This window comes from Mauremys reevesii, linkage group 4 (genome assembly GCF_016161935.1).
Source record: "Mauremys reevesii isolate NIE-2019 linkage group 4, ASM1616193v1, whole genome shotgun sequence".
Taxonomy (NCBI): domain Eukaryota; kingdom Metazoa; phylum Chordata; order Testudines; family Geoemydidae; genus Mauremys; species Mauremys reevesii.
This window is the reverse complement of record NC_052626.1, coordinates 143,098,662-143,114,001: the sequence shown is the minus strand read 5'-3', so window position 1 is coordinate 143,114,001 and position 15,340 is coordinate 143,098,662. Positions and strand designations below refer to the sequence as shown.

The following is a 15,340-nucleotide window of genomic DNA, read 5'->3' as shown; positions in this document are numbered from 1 at the left end:
AGACCGGTGATCAGCGCAGGGAGCAGATGCCAGAACGCCAGGGATGGGAACCGCCCCTCTGGGAACTTGCCCCTTTTTACGAGGAGTTTGACCAGGTGCTGGGTGCTGTGCTGCAACCCCAGCACTTCACAATAGCTGCGCCAGACTGCACAGTCACCTTCTCAGCCCTGAACGCAGCACAGGGCCAGCGGGGAGCCAGCAAGCACTGGATGAGGCAGCCAAAGTGATTCTCGGGCTCACTGTGGTCTCGAAGGCAGCTTTGCTGTTGGAGCAGCTGCAGCACATCCTGGGTCCCTACTTGGAAAGGCTTTCTGATGCCCCGCCGCCCCCTGGAGGGGCTGCCCGCTGCGGAAGCAGCATCAGAAACACACGAGGCAGAGGTTGCCCCTGAGCCTGGTAGTGTCTGGTGGCACGTCTGTTATTAATCTAGGAATGGGAGGGATTAATTACTTGCTCTGGGTTACTTAATAAGTAAAAAGTGATTTTATTACATATAAAAAGTGGGATTTAAGTGGTTCCAAGCAAAAACAGACAGAACAAAGTAAGTTACCAAGCAAAATAAAACAAAACACACAGATCTAAGCCTAATGCAGTAGGAAACTAAATGCAGGTAAATCTCACCCTCAGAGATGTTCCAATAAGCTTCTTTGACAGACTAGACTCCTTCCTAGTCTGGGTCCAACAATCACTCACACCCCCATAGGTACTGTCGTTTTTTCCAGTTTCTTTCAAGCATCTCTTTGGGATGGAAAGGCTACCTCTTCAGCCAGCTGAGGACAAAATGGAGGGGCTTCCAGGGCCTTATATAGTCTTTCTCTTGTGCCACATCACAGCCACACAATGGGGTCTCTAGCCACCTGGGCAAGTCACCTGCCTATGAACGATTCAGCTTTTTGCAGGCCGACGCCATTGTTTACATGTTAGTTTGAACATTCCCAGGAAAGGTCAGATGGGCCTTGGCGTCTCTCAAAGTCCATTGTTAGTTAAGTGCTCCAATTACTTGAATAGCCCCTTCACACTATGTTTATCAAATCTGCCTCACCTGCTTCCTACAGCAACGATCACGTCCCTCAATATACTGGCCATGCTCCTACTTATACAGCCCAAAATGCCGTTAGCCTTCATGGAAACAAGGGCACACTGTTGACTCATATCCAGCTTCCCATCCACTGTAACCCCTAGGTCCTTTTCTGCAGAACTGCTGCCTAGCCACTCGGTCCCTAGTCTGTAGCAGTGCATGGGATTCTTCCATCCTAAGTGCAGGACTCTGCACTTGTCCCTGTTGAACCTCATAAGATTTCTTTTGGTCCAATCCTCTAATTTGTCTAGGTCCTTCTGTATCCTATCCCTACCCTCCAGCGTATCTACCACTCCTCCCAGTTTAGTGTCATCTGCAAACATGCTGAGAGTACAATCCACGCCATCCTCCAGATCATTAATGAAGATATTGAACAAAACTGGCCCTAGGACCAACCCTTGGGGCACTCCGCTTCATACCGGTCAACTAGACATGGAGCCATTGATCACTACCCATTGAGCCTGATGATCTAATCAGATTTCTATCCACTTTATAGTCCATTCATCCAGCCTATACTTCTTTAACTTGAAGGCAAGAATACTGTGGGAGAATGTCCATTGCTTTCCCCTCATGCACAGAGCTGGTTATCTCATCATAGAAGGCAATTAGGTTAGTCAGGAATGATTTGCCCTTGGTGAATCCATGCTGACTGTTCCTGATCACTTTCTTCTCCTCAAAGTGCTTCAAAATTAATTCCTTAAGGACCTGCTCCATGATTTTTCCAGGGACTGAGGTAAGGCTGATGGCCTGTAATTCCCTGAATCCTCCTTCTTCCCTTTTTTAAAGATGAGCACTACATTAGCCTTTTTCCAGTCATCCGGGACCTCCCCCGATCGCCATGAGTTTTCAAAAATAATGGCCAGTGGCTCTGCAATCACATCTCCCAACTCATTTAGCAACCTCAGCTGCAGTGCATCCGTCCCCATGGACTTGTGCTTGTGACATTATTGATATAATCTGGTACCATATAGAACATGGTTCCAAAGTCCTGTAGTGGCACCAAATCTTATGTAAAGGGGGTCACATAAGGTGTCTAAGACCAGGTTATGGGTTGCTGGTTATGATTATGCTGTCTGTATGAATGTATCACTTTTTAGTTGAAGTTACAAATATTGGCTCTATACTGTCTGTACTTCAAACTTATGCTGTGCTTCTGGGTGATGTCCCAGACAAGTTGGTGTTAGCTCTGCCTAGCCTGCTTGATGGCCCATTAAGGACCATCAGCTACACAATTGACCCACTGAGAGAAGGCAGATACGCCTTGTAACTCAGCAAAGTATGCAGGAACTTGCCCAGATGACTCCAGACTCCATTTTGCTATAATTTTCCACTGGAAGAACAAAGACGTGTTCTTACACCTGGAAAAAACTGATGCCTCATCTCCATCTGGTCTTCAATCCTGCTTCTTACCTCTGGAGGGACTTTACTACAAACTGAAGCTCTGAACAAAGGACTGAATGACCCATCCCAGCGGGGGATGTACTCCAGAGACTTGATTTGAACCTGCAGTTTACTCCATCACTGCTACAAGGCTGAACTATGAACTTTGCCATTACTGTATGTAATTGATTCCATTTCACCAATTCTAGCTCTCATCTTTATCTTTTTCCTTTTATGAATAAACCTTTAGATTTTAGATTCTAAAGGACTGGCAACAGTGTGATTTGTAGGTAAGATCTGATTTGTATATTGACCTGGGTCTGGGGCTTGATTCTTTGGGATCGAGAGAACCTTTTTCCTTTATTGGAGTGTTGGTTTTCATAACCATTCATCCCCAGGACGAGTGGCACTGGTGGTGATACTGGGAAACTGGAGTGTCTAAGGGAATTGCTTGTGTGACTTGTGGTTAGCCAGTGCGGTGAGACCAAAGTCCTCTTTGTCTGGCTGGTTTGGTTTGCCTTAGAGGAGGAAACACCCCAGCCTTGGGCTGTAACTGCCCTGTTTTAAGTGATTTGTCCTAAATTGGCACTGTCAGTTGGGTCCTGCCAGAACCGCATCGTCACAGTGCTCGTCCAGCTTTTCTGAATAGTCCTGAACCACTTCTTTCTCCACAGAGGGCAGAAACACTTGGAAAACATTTGCAGCTGAGATTCAGGAGAGAGAGTCTGTACTGAAGGATGCTCCCTTGTGCTTTTTCCTCCCGTTGGAGTTTCTTTTGTTTCCCTTCTTGCTTGACGTCTCTGTTGCTTAAATGTAAATTAAGCAGAGCCCCCCTTCCTTTGTTGAGACAGGCCTGGTTGCCAACCTCAGGTTAGAGCACATGTTAACACCATAAAGGGGAATATTATCACTTCACGTACAATGTTGTCACACACATATTTTATCAGGGCAATACTGACCGGCAAACTATACATTTACAAATAATACCTTGCAAGGTTGTACAAAGATTATTACAACAGTGGGTACGGTGTGAACACAAGGGTACATTCTGTCACAATCCCGTATCTTCCCCCTCTCAGTCCTTTGTTCATGAGGTGGGGACTTTTCTCAGCTTCCCTAAAATCCGTAAACCATGGGGACTTGCCTTGTCGCTCTGGCTTCCTTTCCCCAGAGCTCCCTCCACCTCTGCCCAGAGCAAAATCCCAATCAACTGTGCCGTGTGGCTGCAGGGATGTCACCGCCTTTGGGTTCCAGGACTGGCAGACTCTGTTAATGGTTCATTCGCTCGGGGATAAGAGGCTGGAGCAGCCCCGGAAAGAGAGAGAGCCAGGGACCTGGCAGCTCCACAGACACCCAGGAACTGCTCCTTCCCCTGGCACGGAGTTACCCCAGGTGAGTGGGACCGTAGCCCTGTGCGGGCAGCTCTGGCATCACATGGCCTTAGAGCAGCCTTCTTATTGTGGTGTATCTGGTGAGCACAGGGGCTGCACCCAGACTGGTGAGTTATTGTAGGGTCTCTGGTGAGCACAGGTGCTGGGCACAGACTAGTGAGTTATTGTAGGGTCTCTGGTGAGCACAAGGGCTGCGCACAGACCGGTGAGTTATGGTAGTGTCTCTGGGGAGCACGGGGCCCATGCACAGACTGGTGAGCTATGCTAGTGTCTCTGGTGAGCACGGGCACCGTGCACAGACTGGTGAGTTATTGTAGGGTCTCTGGGAGCACAGGGGCTGCGGACACACTGGTAAGTTATTGTAGGGTCTCTGGTGAGCACAGGCGCTGCACATAGACTGGTGAGCTGTTGTGGGGTCTACACAGTGTTTGCTATTTTGGCAGGGCTGGGAGCTGGCAGCTGGTCTCGGGTTGGGAGGAGACAGTCACAGGGAACTGATGGGTCTCCTGCCCCACAGGTGTCCCTCGCACTGTCCTGCTGGAAGCTGTGAAGGCCCAACCCGGCCAGCGATGCTGATCCTGAGCTGTGCCTCCAAGCTGCGGCTGCTGGAGGGGATGCTACGGCGGGGCCTGCCTGACACGCTGCCGGTGACCAGGACTCGCCCGACCCACAGGGCCGAACCCTCCCACCCCCGGGCTGGGCAGAGAGCAGGGGAAAGTCCCTCGGAGTCCCCTGGGTGATGGGGCACATATTGGGCTGGGGTGCAATCCCCTGGGTCGGGGGTACATGGAGGGCTGGCCCCTCCACCTGGTCCGGGGGTAGCAGTTTGGGGGGCAGACCCTTTCTCCAGGTCGGGAGGCAGCAGTTCAGGGGCTGGGCAGGCTCTCATAGATCCACAGGGGATGTGCTGTACCCCAGCCTCTCACCAGGCCCCTGGGAGCGACCCCTGAGTGGGCCGGGGCCCGAGGCTGCACACAGCTCACAGGGGCAGGCCCGTGACCTCCACCACTGGGCCTTTGACACCAGCCCTCCCATCTCTCTCCGTGGCTCCCTGCAGCGAATGCAGCCGAGCCAGACGCGTGCGAGAGGCTTGGACTGGGCCCCTGCGGTGGGTGTTGGCAGAGACCCCGGCAGCCTTTTCAAAACACAGGAGCGGTTCATTAGTCCCCTGGCTACAGACTCCTCAGGTTAGCACAGGGAATCAAAGGTTAAGCCACAGCCCAGCCTGGCCAAGCCTGGGCAATGAGCCAGCCAAGACGTCACGGTCCCCATGGCTGGCTCTGGCTCTGTCCCGTTGTTCTTAGGCCAAGGTGACAGCTGCTGAGACCCTGCAAAAGCCGGCTCTTAGCCCGGTATCCTGACCCGTCGCGGCCGCTGTTCTTCAGCTGGGGGCCTCTCGGCTGCGGAGCCATGAGGGGGGAATCTCGCTCGCTCGGTGTGAACGTCAAACCCAGCCACTGGGGTTTCCATGGTCTCTCCAGACCCTCCTGGCACGTGTGTAGTTTATTCCCTTGGTTAATGATGCTGGTCTCCAGCCAGGCTGTTACATGAGTCACAACCCGTCCATTCCCTTCACACGCTGCACAGAGCAGTACAGGACACAGAGGGAAACTGAGGCACACATGGGACTAAGAAAGATACTACAGAAATCTTCTACTTTGTCACACAGGCCCCCTGCCCTGGGTTAGGGGTAGCAGCAGGAGGGCAGGCCCCTCCCCCAGGGTAGAGGTAGTCGGGGAGCCTCCCCCTGGGCCACCTCCTCACTCGCCCCCTGCCTCCGAAAGTCCATACCCAGCACCAATGCCTGCTGCTCACCCAGCGTAGCCGCCAGGACTTGCCCATTGAATCAGAGCACAAGCAGGCTCTGTGCCAGCCAATCTCAGTCTGGGCAGGTTTTGCGTAAAGCTAATGAACATGTGGGCGGCTCCATGGCAGCCAATCACAGTATAGGACAGCTGGGTGCCTGCCAATCATGGCTCTGACCACCAGCACCTCCCACCCCCCAGTTCTGAAATTCCTCCTGGTCCTCGCCATGGCTCTGACTCCTCCCTCCTGCCCCAGCTACACCCTTGATAAAATGGGCATTTTTGTAATATTTGTATGAACCCTATGTGTGCCTCAGTTTCCCCTGGCTACCCAGTGGGGGAAGGAGATTGATTTTGCTCCCACTGCTAAGCGACACAGGCAGTTTGCTTTCAGTTAGTGCCAGCGGTGGGATACTGAATGTGCCAGTAGCAAAGCACAGTCCGTCAAAGGAAACAGCAAGAAAATGGTGTATAACCACCACCCTCAGATCCACATCGCAAACCTGTGCATGGAGAAAGGGCGAACCGTTGGGAAGTTCAACAGGACACAGCTGATTGCAGGCTGGAGAAGGGTGACAGGACTCAGCGGCAGGTTCCAGACGCAGGTGGGGTTTGATGAGGGTCCGAGAGTGCCAGAAGCAGCAGCAGGGTGTCCTCACAACCTGGTTCCCCTCCAATGGATTTGAAGCGGTAGGAGTTAGCGTGGAAAGCAAAGGCGCTAGCAGACTGTGAGAGGGAACCAGCTGGCTGTGAGAAGCAGCAAAAACGTGAAGAAATGCAGCAAAAGCTTGATCTGGAGATGTGGAGGGGCGAGAGAACCCATCAAGGGGTATGTGGGTAAATTGTCCAGGGATGCTGGATTCCGCAGGGATCTGGATACCAAATTATCCATTTAAGGAGGAGGAGGGGCTGTAGACACCAACCTCACTGCCTTTGAGAAGGGTTGTGATTTGAACCTGGCTGACTCTGCAGACCGGCTCTGCTGTCTCACCCCCATACTCGGTCCCTCAAAGCCATAGAGCCGTACAGCCAGATGGACGGCGTTAATACTGGGGGCTGGGAACTGTTAAAAAAGGCTCCACTGCTTATGTTTGACCTGACACCTGGGGCTTATATAAAAGGGTTTTGGGGTGTGGAAAAGACCCAGGGTGGGCCCTAAATGGAAGCCACCTGCCTTCCGGGAGAAGCCCTCCCAACGGCTCCGATCACAGTGCAGACACAGGACTCGGGGGGGCTGGTAGTGATGGTTCTCCTGGACATCGGCTCTGAGCTCCTTCTGAGACTTTCTGTATCACCTTCAGACAAAATCCAGTCCCTGACCCTGCCCCAGCCAAGGGTTTGAACCGCAGGAGCCAGAGGCTCAGGCTGGAGGTGTCAGTGAAAAGGCAAAGAGCTCGGCTGGCAGGGAGCAGGGTTCCCCGGGTGCCTGTAACACTAAGGAAAGGCTGTTAAGCTCAGGACACCTGTCTGTCTGGAAGTAGACCCCTGTATTTGAGTGGGGCCGAGGAACATCCCCCACAATCTCCACATGGGACATGTCAGTCACACGGGCTCCGCAGAACTTCCCTGAGGCTGTGGCCAAGGGAGCCAGCTCGCAGCCTGCTCTCCCTGGGGAAACAGAGTCACAGCTGAACCTGATGGGAGCTGAGACCCCAGCTGAGCATGGGCAGACACGGGCAGGGCATGGCAAAGCTTAAGACCTGGAATTGCAGCCTGCCAGCAGCGGGGTCCTGGCCTGGGGTGAGGGAAACAGGTTAACCCCAGGAGGGGAAATGGATTCCTGGCATACGCACAGTCCTGGGGTTGGGACACAACCAGCGTAGGGGAGCCCCCTGCATCACGAGACCCTGGGACACCAGTGCCCCAGAGACATGGCTGGGCTAAGACCAGCCTTGTGGGGGGACACACCTACACCCATCCCCCAAATGCTCAAGGGGTCACTCCCTACCCCCGCTGAGGGGTCAGGACACCCCAGGGAAATTTCCAGAGGCAGGTATAAATATGCAAGCAAGAATCAGGCTAGAGATAACGAGGTTTTTATAGGGGTGGGTGTCACCTTCCTCTGAGGGAGGAATAAAGAAACTTGTTGAAATCAACTCAGATCCCCAAAGGGGCCAGAGAGACAAGGCAAGTCCTGCCGACTCCTGGATTTCCTGCCTCTCAGCCGGGAGGCTGAGCAGAGACCCCAGCTCGAGAGCACAGGACTGGGAGGTGGGGGGTGCTGGACAAAGATGGAGGCTCTCACCTGGAGTTGGCCAAGGAGGTCAGACGGAGACAGAGACAGCCTGGAAAGGGTCTGTCACTCCAGCTTGGCTGGGCCCCGGCTGACCACAATGGACTCTGCTTTACCCCCAGTTCTCTCTGCTGACCTAAGGCTGCTCCGTGACTCATAAACTGGCCTGGCTCGACAATGCTGCCGGGTGTCACTGCAAACCCAGGCTGGGGTGTGGGAGCCCCCGAAGAGCGGCCAAGGCTCTCCAGGGGGTCTGGCTCAGTGGGAGGCACCGGGCAAAGCTCGCGGGGTGGAGCAGGAGGGCTGGAGCAGGAAGAGTGGGGCCCCCTGGGGGGCTGGCACTTTGAGGGCTCCTCCAAGGGGCAGAGTAAAAGCTGGGGCCCATCACCGATCCTGGGGAACCAGGACATCCCCGGACTCTGACCCCTCTGTCTTGGCAGGTCTATGGCGCTGTGATGCATGTGAACCGCGGGAACCCGGCTGGCCAGGAGGTGCTGATGGATTCATGGCCAGAGTTCAAAATGGTCCTCACCCGGCCACGCAGAGAAGTGCGGCCTTTGCTGGGCCCCTGCCATCTGCCCCACTGCCCTCCCCCGCCTGACACCATCACTGTCCCTCTCCCCTCCCCGACTTCCTTGCCCCTTTCCCTGCTTGGTGTCATCTCTACCCCTCCCCATCCTGTCTGCCCCACCTCCCCACAGCTTGTCTCCCCTTTCTGCTGCCCAGACCCCCCCATCCAATTCTTCCCTAAGCCCCCTGGCTCTGTTCACAGGGCCCCTTGCCCCCCACCTCAATCTCTTACTTGGGGCTGGAGGCAGAGGCTGCGCTCACCCCCAGGCAGTGTCCCCCCTGCAGGTGGCGCGGGACCCAAGTGATTTTTTCACCAATTTGTACACGGCCTTTTACTGGGACGAGGGCGCCTGCCGGGCCCTGCTGGGGAACAGCCGCGCCGTGGACTGGGGCCAGGCCTTCCAGATACTGGGTGAGCCCCTCCAGCCCTGCTTCATCCAGCACCTGCCACATGGGGGGCAAGACCACTGTGCCCCCCCATGGGCCAATAGCCCTGAGGAGCTGGCCCAGGCCCCTCTCCCCACATAAGCGAACAGCCCTAAGGGATCCACCTGAGTCCCTGCCCATCCCCCACAGGCCAATAGCCCCGAGGAGCTCACCTGGGCCCCTTCTCCATCCAGACCCAGGATCCCGAATGCGCCAGGCTTGGGAACCCCCAGTTGGGTCATGCCGGCTCACAGTGGCCCTTGGCCCCTCCCTGCTGCTCTCCCCCACCAAGCTGGGCCCCCCACATCCATGGGCACCTTTCGGGAGGGCCTGCTGACAGCACACGGCTGTCCCTGCAGGGCTGCAGGACGGGGTATATGAGACCATCAGGGACATCGCCAGGGCCAGGGGCCTTGAGATGGAGATGTATCCGCACCGGCCACTTCTGCACCCAGACCCGCCTGCCATGCCCCAGTACCGGTAGGTGCCCCCAGATATGGGGTGTGTGAGAGAATGGGGCAATGCACACAGCCAGCCTGTGCTAGATGGAGGGGGGAGCGGGGCTGGGGGAAGGGAAGGACCCCGGGGTGCCAGGCCAGAGGCCTCCATTGTGCCGCAGATCTGGTGTCAATGAGTTCCCCAGGCTAACGGTGCTGGCAGAGTGAGGCCATCACCACAGCCCCAGGCCTTGGGCACATGCTGCCAAGGATTTCCCATCCTGCTCCGGGGCAGGGCTGAGTCAGCCCTAGAGCTTCGCCAGGGGGCAGGGGCAGCCCAGCCTGGCCAAGGAACCTCCTTGGCCCCAGGATGGGGAGAGCAGGGGGAGGGGCAGCCTGTAACCCTTCCATATCCTGGGACGGGCAGCCAGGGGTCCTTGACCCCAGAGCCGTCCCCTCTGAGGGGAGGGGGCTCCAAGCACAGAGCCCCCCGGTCCCTCCTTCCCTGTCAGCGGGTAGGTCCCCGGGCAGGGGGTTCGCTGCCCATTGATCCCTGGTGCTTTCATGTGAGGAGCTGAGCTTAGCCACGGCCCATCGGCAGCGATGGCTCTGCTGGGGCTGGACTGGGCCCTGTCAGACAGCCCCTGTGCTGAGGCCGCGGGAGTGTGTCGATCTCCTCACCCCCGGGGGTCACCTTCCCCCCATGTGCTGCCTCCTGGCTTGATCCCCTCCCCCCTCCCACCCCGGATCTATCGCCCCTCAGCCTCACCCACCTTCTCCCTGTGCCAGGTCAGTCCCCCTCCAGCCTCCCTCCCCTCCATGGGGGGCACGGAGGGGAGCGTTATGGGGGCTATAGTCACCCAGGATTTGCCATAGCCTCCCCTCCCAGTGCAAAGGCCAAATGTTATGCAGCAGTAGGGGTGGCAATGCCATACCATGCTCCCCGTAGCTCTGGGCTGCTGCTGGCGGTGGCGCTGCCTTCAGAGGTTGGTGGCACACCCCTCCCCCACAGGATACTTTCCATGCCCCACCACCCCAGTTTGGGATTCAGCAAACCTCCCCCCCCCACAAAAAAAATTTTCTGTCTAGCCCAGCTCAGCCCCACAACCGGGAAGAGGATGGCGCCGCCGGACCCTGCTCCCCTCCTATGCCATGTCATACCAGCTCAATCCCTGCCCCCCACGCTGGGTCAATGTCCCCCTGTGGTCACACCTCCCATGTTGGGGCGCTCCCACTCCCTCCCCTAGACTTACCCCTTCCCCTGCCCATGCTGTTTCTATTTACCCCCACACCCTTCCACACTCACCCTCCCTTGCCAGGTCAATCTCCACTGTGCTCACCCCCCGCCCCCCACATGTCTCTCATCCCCCTGCCCTGTCTTGCAGGCCTGAGAAGGGGCTCAGGCTGGCCCCCGTGTCCCCCGCCCACGCCATGCTGCTCAGAGACACCTGGAAGTTTGGGGAGAACAGCTGGAGCCTGCGCTACCTGAGCCTCCTGATCCGCCATTTCCCCAACGCCTGCCTGCTGGACCCTGAGGGGACCCCCATCTCCTGGTGCCTCACCGCCCCGCTAGCTTTCCTGACACACGGTTACACCCTCCCAGAGCATCGTGGCCAACGCCACTTCGGATCCGTGGTGGGGACGCTGGCGGCACAGTTGCATGCCCGCGGCTTCCCTGTTTACACCGGGGTGCTGCCCCACAACGAGCCTTCGCTGCACGCCCTGCAATGCCTCGGCTTCCGCATCCTGCCTGGGGTGTTCTACCAGCTGGTGGTGAGGCCCGGGTTCACCCAGTCCCAGCCAGCCAGTGCCCTGGACTCGGCCCAGGACCCTGCGCCCAGCTCTGGGGAACGGCCACACACCCAATAGCACAGGGGGAGGGGAGAGGCAGAGAAGGGGACACGGCCTAGAGCCCTGCACCCAGCTCTGGGGTACAGCCACACTCTGCCAGCACATAGCCCTGGGGGAGGGGAGGAGATGGGGACATGGCTCAGCCCTGCCCAGGGACCTGCCACCCCCGAGAAGGGGACACATTGACCAGCCACCAGGGGAGCTCAGCTGTCAGCCCTTGGGAAGCCGGGGCCTGGTGGAGGAGAGTAGCTCATGCTCCATTATCCCCTGGCAGTCTGGGCTCAGCAGGGGGCGCTCTCCGCTCACAGTGCTGCCTCCGTGCCCTGTGCTGTGGGCTCAGCAGGGGGCGCTCTCCCACTCCCGCTCCCTTCCCCACTGTAGAGCCCTGCTGGGCCCGAACACAGGGAGGAGCATCCGCTCTTCTCCCTTCCCCCAGAATGGACGTCCTCAGCCCTGGGCAGGCGACCTGCCCCCTGTCAGCCCCAGTGCACAGGCTGCTCCTCCCCATGTAGCTGGTCCCAGCTGCAGCCCCAGTGAGCCGTGGGGTTGGGGGGAGGGGACTCCCCACACACAGCAGACGTGCAGGTGCATGCAGGACCTTGTGGCTTCCCCAGGACCCCGCCTGGGCGGACTCACTGTGGGAAGCGCATGGAGGGGCAGATGCTGAATGCTCCAAGGTCAGACCCAGGAAGGTGAAGCCGTGTGAGCTTCTTGCCCCGGAGACAGTCTGCTCCAAGGGAGAGGAGGCTCCCCAACGTCCTGACTGGCTTTGTGGGGAGCAGTTCCAGAGCATCGCCCGGGGACTCCATGTCATGAGAGAGAGAGGGAAACGCATTGAACAAGGAGACCGCGCGCCCTGCCACAGCCCAGACCTCCATCCCCAGACACAGGGGGCTGCCTCTGCCCCGATTCCCCGCACCGAGCCTGCACGCTGGGCTCCAACAGGACCCGAAACCCAAACTGCCCCCAAGTGGCTCGCGGCCGCTGCTAGGACAGGCTCCTCGGCCGGGACAAAGAACCCAAACCCAACCTTCTCCGGCCCACTATAATGGGAAGTCTGGAACACTAATTAAAAAAGAGGTGGAGAGTTAGGATACAGATATTCAGGCCTGTCGGCAAAGGCCTAGACTTTAAGAATGTAGGTGTATTCTTATCACTTAGCTAGTTATAGGGGTACAGAACGAGAATCAAAATCACAGTCTGCCTGTTTATAGGCCTTCTCTCGCTGTGCTAGTCTGAGGCCCTGTTCTTAGTCTAAGGCCTTTGGCTAAGCAGCAAAGGCAGCCATAAGCTGGGAAGCAAACGGTCACGTCCTCACCAGTCACCCTGAAATAAGGCAGCTTTGGGCTGTTCCAAAGGTGATCCGAGCTGTCACCTCCAGAGAAAGGGAAGAGCCTAGAAGATTTAAAGAAAACTTAGTTTGGTAGCATCCTGTCTGGCAAGAACTCACCAATAGCTGGGGTGTGAAATCCTCATTTCTTTGTTGTTCTGTCACTGTAGTCCCCACTTCCCTATTGTTTGTCTGTATAATCTTTGCCTGGTTCTGTGATTGTTTCTGTCTGCTGTGTAATTAATTTTGTTGGGTGTAAACCAATTAAGGTGGTGGTATATAATTGGTTAAATAATCATGTTACAATATGTTAACGTTCGTTATTTAAATTTCAGTAAAATAATTGGTTAAAATATGGCTAAGCAGAACTCAAGTTTTACTATATCGTCTGCAGTCAATCAGGAAGTAAAGGGAGGGAATGGGAACAGGGACACAGGCAAGGCTCTGTGGCGTCAGAGGTGGGAAGGGGGACACTGAGAAAAACAATTGAAATCATTTCTAGCTAAAAGTTCATCCCAATAAACATCGAATTGTTTGCACCTTCACGGACGTGTCTGGGGTGATGCACATGGGCGTTACCGGACTGGCGGAAACCGACCCATGTCAATGGAGGAGCTGAGAGGACAATGGGAACCCCAAGCACTGACCAATCAAGACGCAGCGGAAGCCCCAGCAGGCTGACCGTGTGAACCCAGCATGCTTTGCTAGGGGAGGACAATGGACCGAGAGGAGACAGGAGGGGTGATAAGACCTTGGCTCACAGAGACACAGCAGCTATGCCCTGGGGCTGACAGATGGAGACAGCAGCTGGGCTGGGTAGACCCCTCACACTGGGTGCACTGAATGCTGGCCGAGCCCCTGTCTCTCTGCACTGAGCTAAGGATGCTCACCTCCTGCAGCCAGGTGACTCATCCTTGGTTTGCACAGGCTGGCCGCTGTCGCTGCAGATCCTCACTGGGAGCATCACGGCCTGAAGGGGCCCAGGACAAGTCTCCTGCAGGAGTCTGGCTTTGGCTGCATTTGCTGCAGGGAGACAGGGATCGCTGGTGCCAAAGGCCCAGTTTCAGAGTTGCTGAGGCCACATACAAGATAGCACCACCTGGAATTCAAAATGGAGATTGGGAGCGCAAACAACACTGAAACAAGCATTTAACATTAAACTTGGACTAGAAACTCACACATTCTTACAGAGCTGTGCCTAGGGTTGCCAGGTTTGGTTGGACGTATTCCTGAAAGTTTCATCACATGACATAACAGATTAATCTTTAATTCCTGGAGGGTTGGCAATCCTACATGAACTGTGACTGGTTCGGTCACAGAGACCCCCTTGGGGCTGCCACCTGATGTGGTGAGACTACCTCTGAGCCCGTTTGCCCTGCCAGCTTGGGTCTCCAGTATCCTGTCTTGTTGAGCCAGACACGCCAGTCTGCTTCAACACAAACCTCCAGGTTTGAACCACGTGCCCCAAAGCTGCAGACTTAACTGAAAACAGCTTAAGAAGTGTTCCTGTCTCTAGCACCCAGACATCCAGTTCCCAATGGGATCCAAACCCCAAATGAATCCGTTTTACTCTGTATAAAGTTTATACAGGGTAAACTCATAAATTGTCCGCCCCCTATAATACTGATAGAGAGATATGAACAGCTGTTTGCTCCCCCAGGAATTAATTACTTGCTCTGGGTTACTTAATAAGTAAAAAGTGATTTTATTACATATAAAAAGTGGGATTTAAGTGGTTCCAAGCAATAACAGACAGAACAAAGTAAGTTACCAAGCAAAATAAAACAAAACACACAGATCTAAGCCTAATGCAGTAGGAAACTAAATGCAGGTAAATCTCACCCTCAGAGATGTTCCAATAAGTTTCTTTGACAGACTAGACTCCTTCTTAGTCTGGGTCCAACAATCACTCACACCCCCATAGGTACTGTCGTTTTTTCCAGTTTCTTTCAAGCATCTCTTTGGGATGGAGAGGCTACCTCTTCAGCCAGCTGAAGACAAAATGGAGGGGCTTCCAGGGCCTTATATAGTCTTTCTCTTGTGCCACATCACAGCCACACAATGGGGTCTCTAGCTGCCTGGGCAAGTCACCTATGAACGATTCAGCTTTTTGCAGGCCGACGCCATTGTTTACATGTTAGTTTGAATATTCCCAGGAAAGGTCAGATGGGGATTGGAGTCTCTCAAAGTCTATTGTTAGTTAAGTGCTCCCAATTACTTGAATAGCCCCTTCACACTATGTTTACCAAATCTGCCTCACCTGCTTCCTACAGCAACGATCATGTCCCTCAATATGCTGGCCATGCTCCTACTTATACAGGCCAAAATGCCGTTAGCCTTCTTGGCAACAAAGGCACACTGTTGACTCATATCCAGCTTCCCATCCACCGTAGCCCCTAGGTCCTTTTCTGCAGAACTGCTGCCTAACCACTCGGTCCCTAGTCTGTAGCAGTGCATGGGATTCTTCCATCCTAAGTGCAGGACTCTGCACTTGTCCTTGTTAAACCTCATCAGATTTCTTTTGGCCCAATCCTCTAATTTGCCTAGGTCCATCTGTATCCTATCCCTACCCTCCAGCATATCTACCACTTCTCCCAGTTTAGAGTCATCTGCAAACTTGCTGAGAGTACAATCCACGCCATCCTCCAGATCATTAATGAAGATATTGAACAAAACCGTCCCCAGGACCGACCCTTGGGGCACTCGGCTTGAAACCAGCTGCCAACTGGACATGAAGCCATTGATCATTACCCATTGAGCCTGATGATTTAATCAGATTTCTATCCACTTTATAGTCCATTCATCCAGCCTATACTTCTTTAACTTGCTGTCAAGAATA

General features: G+C 55.1%; 1 protein-coding gene across 1 annotated transcript; it reads left to right on the top strand.

Annotated features, from left to right (window-relative positions):
- The first annotated feature begins 4,403 nt into the window (after positions 1–4,403).
- LOC120404055 (glycine N-acyltransferase-like protein 3) lies at positions 4,404–11,189 on the top strand. The gene is made up of 5 exons (XM_039536063.1): positions 4,404–4,496; positions 8,328–8,435; positions 8,743–8,869; positions 9,243–9,363; positions 10,706–11,189. The coding sequence occupies exons 1-5, from the start codon at positions 4,419–4,421 to the stop codon at positions 11,187–11,189; spliced, it is 918 nt and encodes a 305-aa protein (XP_039391997.1). The 5' UTR covers positions 4,404–4,418.
- Positions 11,190–15,340: the final 4,151 nt, after the last annotated feature.

Excerpts from the sequence above, each read along its gene's own strand:
- LOC120404055 (XM_039536063.1), top strand. The coding sequence starts at position 4,419 with ATGCTGATCCTGAGCTGTGCCTCCAAGCTGCGGCTGCTGGAGGGGATG. Across the intron at positions 8,436-8,742 it reads TCACCCGGCCACGCAGAGAA|GTGGCGCGGGACCCAAGTGA; the intron begins GTGCGGCCTTTG and ends TCCCCCCTGCAG. Across the intron at positions 9,364-10,705 it reads CCTGCCATGCCCCAGTACCG|GCCTGAGAAGGGGCTCAGGC; the intron begins GTAGGTGCCCCC and ends CCTGTCTTGCAG.